Below are 7333 nucleotides of genomic sequence, written 5' to 3' on the forward strand. Positions count from 1 at the left end.
TTTTGTTGACCTTTGTCCATGGAAGGTCCCTGCAAAATTTCATTGAAATTGGTTCAGGGGTTTTGGAGAAGAAGTCGAAAATGTAAATTGTTTACGGACGCACGACGGAGGACGGACGACGACGGACAAAAGGCAATCGCAATAGGTCACTTGAGACTTTGTCTCAGGTGACCTAAAAAGGTGTACCCCATGAATTTACATCTATTCTTGTGTAATGTCAATCAACATCATAGGGACAAATAATAATATAATGACAAAGGGCAATAACTCTGTAAGTTACTGTCAAATAATTCCCAGTTTCGAACTCATCCGAGGGCCCCTTACTAAAGTGTCTACAGTACCTACAGTAGGTATGTATCCATACTCACCCTATACGACTCCTAGTGGACAGGCAGTGTCTGGGCCCCTTACTAAAGTGTCTTCAGTACCTACAGTAGGTATGTATACATATTCACCCTATACAACTCCTGGTGGTCAGGCAGTGTCTGGGCCCCTTACTAAAGTATCTACAGTACCTACATTAGGTATGTATCCACACTCACCCTTTACGACTCCTGGTGGACAGGCAGTGTCTGGGCCCCTTACTTTAGTGTCTACAGTACCTACAGTAGGTATGTATCTAAACTCACCCTATACAACTCCTGGTGGACAGGCAGTGTCTGGGCCCCTTACTAAAGTGTCTACTGTACCTACAGTAGATATGTATCCATACTCACCCTATACAACTTCTTGTGGGCAGGCAGTGTCTGGGCCCCTTACTACAGTATCTGCAGTACCTACAGCAGGTATGTATCTAAACTCACCCTATACATCTCCTGGTGGGCAGGCAGTGTCTGGGCCCCTTACTAAAGTATCTACAGTACCTACATTAGGTATGTATACATACTCACCCTATACAACTCCTGGTGGACAGGCAGTGTCTGGTCCCCTTACTAAAGTATCTGCAGTACCTACAGCAGGTATGTATCTAAACTCACCCTATACAACTCCTGGTGGGCAGGCAGTGTCTGGGCCCCTTACTTTAGTGTCTACAGTACCTACAATAGGTATGTATCCATACTCACCCTATAAACTCCTGGTGGTCAGGCAGTGTCTGTGCCCCTTACTAAAGTGTCTACAGTACCTACAGTAGGTATGTATCCACACTCACCCTATACAACTCCTGGTGGACAGGCAGTGTCTGTGCCCCTTACTAAACTATCTACAGTACCTACAGTAGGTATGTATCCCCACTCTCCCTATACAACTCCTGGTGGACAGCAGTGTCTGGGCCCCTTACTAAAGTGTCTACAGTACCTACAGTAGGTATGTATACATACTCACCCTATACAACTCCTGGTGGACAGGCAGTGTCTGGCCACCTTACTTAAAGTGTCTACAGTACCTGCAGTAGGTATGTATCCATACTCACCCTATACAACTCCTGGTGGACAGGCAGTGTCTGGGCCCCTTACTAAAGTGTCTACAGTACCTACAGTAGGTATGTATACATACTCACCCTATACGACTCCTCATGGACTGAAGGTGCCTGGTCACCTGACTGGGATGTAAACTCATATTGTTGATTGACCAAAGCATTCTTCATACCGGGCATCTGAGAATAGCTGTACAATGACCAAAGGGTCAGACCAACGGTCATCAGAAGCAGCAGATCTACAACACATACAGAAAGTACTAGACTTTGAGGTGTTGACCACACTATAATCACTGTTGTTCATTAAACCTGTTTATTTACATAAATTTCTGGTTTAGTATCTGTGTTTAAAATACCTGTTTTGTCATAAATACACATGTAGATGAAAAAAAGGCCATTAAGTCTGACCTTGACCTTAACGACCTTGACCATAATGTACAGTCACCAGGGAACACTAATTAACATACGACAGAGGGAATATGACCTTGACTTTTAAAATCATGTGACCTTGACTTACAATGGACAGGGTGAAAATTTGACCTTTACAATGATGTAACCTTGACTTGCACAGGACTGTTAAGAAGGACCTTGACCTTTATAATCATGTGACCTTGATTTACCCAAGACATAGTCATGAGACCTTGACCTTTTGACCATGTGACCTTGGATTACACAGGGTAGAAATGTGGGGCTTTAAATTGGCATTTAAGGATGTACTCTTCTGAGGTTTCAATCATGTTCAAGTCTCGTTTTGATCTTGTGTAATGGGTTTTTGTAATATTTAACAAATTATTATCAAGTTTATTAGCAAACACGCATCTGAAAAATATGTCAAAAAAATTACCAATTCAGCGGCCATTTTGAAAAGGTGTTTTAATGTGTTTTTCTTGCGCTTCAAAAAAGGCCAAAATTTCACCTTTTTTGACACTAGATTGATCACTTAGATTGTCATTGTGTGGCCATTTTCAATTGTAGCAGGTTCAATTTTGCTGAACATTTTTACAATGTTCAATACGATAAAAACAAGAGGCCCAAGAGGGCCTGTATCGCTCACCTGAATATTTAAGCAGTCATAGCAAAATATTCTCATTAAATATTATATTGCACTAAAAATATTTCCCTCGCAAACTTTGTTGGCTCCATCTGTTGAAACTACCAGCAAAATATTATTATAAGATTCTATGCTTTTTGATTCTTCTTCAGAAGTTGCTTGACATATTTTTCCCTGTGATCTTGTAAGTAGGTCAATGTCATTTTCCTTCTCAAATTGGTTAGCTCTATTCCAAAAAGCTACCAGCCAAATCTTATGAATCCATTCCTTTTAGTTCTCAAGAACAAATCCATTAAAATGTTGTTGACCTCTGTGACCTCTAAAGTAGGTTGAGGTCATTTTCATTTGCAAACTTTGGTGAGCTCTATCCCGGGAAGTCACCAGCCAAATATTATAATTTTATGCCTTTTAATTCTTCAGAAGAAGCTGTTTGAACTGTTTGACATATTTGAACGCTGTGACCTTGAAAGTAGGTCAAGGTCATTTTCATTCGCAAACTTTGTTTGGCTCTTTCCCAGGAAGCCACCTGCCAAATATTAAGATTTTATAACTACCAGTTCTTCAGAAGAAGTCGTTTAAAGTGTTTGACATATCTGCCTCATGTGACCTTAAAAGAAGGTCAAGGTCATTTTCATTCTCAAACTTTGTTCGGCTCTTTCCTAGGAAGCTACAAGCCAAATATAGAGATTATATACCTTTCAGTTCTTCAGAAGAAGTCGTTTGAAGTGTCTGACACATTTGACTCCTGTGACCTTGAAAGAAGGTCAAGGTCATTTTCATTCTCAAACTTTGTCGGGCTCTATCCAAGGAAGCCATCAATCAAAAATAAAGATTCTATACCTTTCAGTTCTTCAGAAGAAGTCATTTGAAGCTTTTGACATATATGACCCCTGTGACCTTGAAAGTAGGTCAAACTAGTTTTCATTCTCAAACTTTGTTGGGCTCTATCCCAGGAAGCCACCAGCCAAATATAAAGATTATATACCTTTCAGTTCTTCAGAAGAAGTCGTTTGAAGTGTTTGACACATTTGACCCCTGTGACCTTGAAAGAAGGTCAAGGTAATTTTCATTCTCAAACTTTGTTGGGCTCCATCCAAGGAAGCCATCAGCCAAATATGAAGATTCTATACCTTTTAATTCTTCAGAAGAAGTCGTTTGAAGTTTTTGACATATTTGACCCCTGTGACCTTGAAAGTAGGTCAAACTAATTTTCATTCTCAAACTTTGTTGGTCTCTATCCCAGGAAGCCACCAGCCAAATATAAAGATTCTATACCTTTCAGTTCTTCAGAAGAAGTCGTTTGAAGTGTTTGACACATTTGACCCCTGTGACCTTGAAAGTAGGTCAAGGTCATTTTCATTCTCAAACTTTGTTGGGCTCTATCCCAGGAAGCCATCAGCCAAATATGAAGATTCTATACTTTTTAGTTCTTTAGAAGAAGTCGTTTGAAGTTTTTGACATATTTGACCCCTGTGACCTTGAAAACAGGTCAAGGTCATTTTCGTTCTCAAACTTTGTAGGGCTCCTACCAACGAAGCTTTCAGCCAAATATCATGACTCTAGGCCGCCTGTCCGTTCTTCAGAAGAAGTTGTTTAAAGGAAAAGTTGACGGACGAGGACGGACGGATGGACGGGGACGGACGGACAGACGGAAGGACACGGACGGACGGACGGAAGGACACGGACGGACGACGTGCCACGGCATAAGCTCACTTGGCACTTCGTGCCAGGTGAGCTAATAATAGGCAACAAACAGGAAAATTATACATTATTGATATTTATTTTACATATTTAGTGTAACTGAAGCATTTTGATTTTTGACCCCGAAAAAGGTAAAAAATATAACACAAATGATAATGGGACAAAAAAAGAAGCACACTGACCCCCCATTTTTGTAGATGTTTTAGAAAGAGAAACACCTTTTCATTTAATTCATTAAATATTAAAAAAAGTTTAAGACCAGAACTTTTTATATCAAGCGTTTAATCTGCAAAAAAGTATTTTTTCATTAAAAAATAGGGGGTAGTGGTAACTAAAATTGGCTCCTGAGTTAAAAGAATAAGATTTAGAAATTTTACTTCCATAATTCAAAAGAAAATAAATTTTCATCAACTCTACAAACATTCATACCTATCTGATAACACACTTGGAAGAAATTGCATGAATTTGTTCTGCAAATGGTCAAAACCCCAAAAATCACCTAAAATCACATGTTTTGTTAAATTTGTATCTGTGGCCGATCATAACACAAAAACGAACACACAGACATATAGTTTTTTTTGCATTTTCTACTATGCCATTAACTCCTTTTTCCAAAAATCCATATAAGAAAAAAAGTTTGATACAGGAAATTTTTGACTTCTCAGAGGTGTACATCCTTAAGATCATGCAGGATTCACTTACAAATGTAGGAATATTGAGAGTATGAGGTTAGCTCAAGGTTGTCTATCCTGTTTTGACTCTCTGGCAGTTTTTTCCATGCATAAGTTCCAAGGTTATCCAAGTGTTGACGCAACTCTGTTACACTTTCTCTCAGTGCTGCAATAAACAACAACAAAAACAGATTTTAATAAACAATTGTTCCCCTCAAATAGATACAGTTTATGATCAACTGTTCCCCTCAAATAGATACAGTTTATGATTGATTGTTCCCTCAAATAGATACAGTTAATGATCAATTGTTCCCCTCAAATAGATAAGTTTATGATCAAATGTTCCCTCAAATAGATACAGTAAATGATAAATTGTTCCCTCAAATAGATACAGTTTATGATCAACTGTTCCCTATAATAGATACAGTTAATGATTGATTGTTCCCTATAATAGATACAGTTAATGATAAATTGTTCCCTCAAATAGATACAGTTTATGATCAAATGTTCCCTCAAATAGATACAGTTAATGATCAATGGTTCCCCTCAAATAGATAAGTTAATGATTGATTATTCCCCTCAAAAAGATACAGTTATTGATCAATTGATCCCCTCAAATAGATACAGTTTATGATCAACTGTTCCCTATAATAGATACAGTTCATGATTGATTGTTCCCTATAATAGATACAGTTAATGATCGATTGTTCCTCTCAAATAGATACAGTTAATGATCAATTGTTCCCCTCAAATAGATACAGTTAATGATTGATTGTTCCCCTCAAATAGATAAGTTAATGATCAATTGTTCCCCTCAAATAGATACAGTTAATGATCAATTGTTCCCCTCAAATAGATAAGTTAATGATTGATTATTCCCCTCAAAAAGATACAGTTAATGATCAATTGATCCCCTCAAATAGATACAGTTTATGATCAATTGTTCCCCTCAAATATATACAGTTAATGATCAATTGTTCCCTTAAAATAGATACAGTTTATGATCAATTGTTCCCTCAAATAGATACAGTTAATGATCAATTGTTCCCTTTAAATAGATACAGTTAATGATCAATTGTTCCCTTCAAATAGATACAGTTTATGATCAACTGTTCCCTCAAATAGATACAGTTAATGATCAATTGTTCCCTCAAATAGATACAGTAACTGATCAATTGTTCTCCTCAAATAGATACAGTTAATTATCAACTGTTCCCCTAAAAAAGATACAGTTAATGATCAATTGTTCCCCTCAAATAGATACAGTTAATGATTGATTGTTCCCCTCAAATAGATACAGTTAATGATCAATTGATCCCCTCAAATAGATACAGTTTATGATCAATTGTTCCCTCAAATATATACAGTTAATGATCAATTGTTCCCTCAAATAGATACAGTTTATGGTCAACTGTTCCCTATAATAGATACAGTTAATAATCAACTGTTCCCTCAAATAGATACAGTTAATGATTGATTGTTCCCCTCAAATAGATACAGTTTATGATCAATTGTTTCCCTCAAATAGATAGTTTATGATCATTTTTTCCCCTCAAATAGATACAGCTTATGATCAACTGTTCCCTAAAATAGATACACTTAATAGAAGAGTACAGAATTCCAGCAAATATTAGTTGAAGAAGATGATAGTGGAAATTTTAGCCAATTTGACCCTTTAGACTGTGGGCCGGGTCGAGTCATGTCAATTTTCATACTAACAAACTGTGATCAAATGATGATAATTCCAACCAAGTTTTAACTAGAACTGTTAGCCAAAGGCTAACTAAATACCCCCACTGCTATATAAACCAGAACTGTAAGTTAAAGGCTTACTAAGGCAAAGCAATGCAAAGCAATCCATAGTCTCCCAACAGTAACAAGTATTTCGCATAAAAGGGGCATACCTCCATCAAAAAGGGTGGAAATCCCAAATTAAAATGCCGGTGCACAACTACATAAGATACCGACCATTCATACAAAAATTCAATGAAATCCACCTGTTGGTTAAGGAGGAGTTTTCCGGACAAGTTACTGTGGACGACAGACAGACGGACAGGGTGATTCCAGTATACCCCTCCTAACTTCGTTGCGGGGGTATAATTATATGCCACAGAATGTGTGTAAAATATGACTAAAAGTATTACAATGGTAAATTTTACCCCCCTCCCAAGGGCAGAATTGGTGACCATACGGTAAGGAAATTCATAAAGGGCCTGTTTCCAGTAATGTTAATTCTCCATAGGAGCCTGCCCCCGTATAATTTCTTATCTAGCTCAACTACTGTTTTTTTTCTTTTCCGAAGAATAATTTTACACCTTTCCGACACCCAGATTTCATAATTTCAGTGAAAATGTATTTTTATAAAGTTGTCAATTTCAGCATCAAAGACATAAGTTCGTAAATAAAAGAAGGTTATCTCGAAATTGTAATTCGCAACATAGTATAAATTTCTTTTGATAAATATTTCCAAAACATCGTGTTTATTCATAAAACATA

At 37.3% G+C, this 7333-nt stretch overlaps 1 protein-coding gene across 5 annotated transcripts in view; it reads right to left on the bottom strand.

Annotated features, from left to right (window-relative positions):
* Positions 1 to 7333, bottom strand: part of LOC110465672 (golgin IMH1-like) — a 31672-nt gene that overhangs the window by 8155 nt on the left and 16184 nt on the right. For all 5 annotated transcript variants that reach the window (XM_021521635.1, XM_021521634.1, XM_021521637.1 and 2 more), the window contains exons 4-5: positions 4869 to 5003; positions 1499 to 1653 (exon numbers count right to left, since the gene is read on the bottom strand). In XM_021521635.1, the coding sequence (XP_021377310.1) occupies positions 1499 to 1653; positions 4869 to 5003 (290 nt within the window). The remainder of the gene's footprint in view (positions 1 to 1498; positions 1654 to 4868; positions 5004 to 7333) is intronic.

Source organism: Mizuhopecten yessoensis, unplaced genomic scaffold (genome assembly GCF_002113885.1).
Source record: "Mizuhopecten yessoensis strain PY_sf001 unplaced genomic scaffold, ASM211388v2 scaffold11097, whole genome shotgun sequence".
In the NCBI taxonomy this organism is placed as follows: domain Eukaryota; kingdom Metazoa; phylum Mollusca; class Bivalvia; order Pectinida; family Pectinidae; genus Mizuhopecten; species Mizuhopecten yessoensis.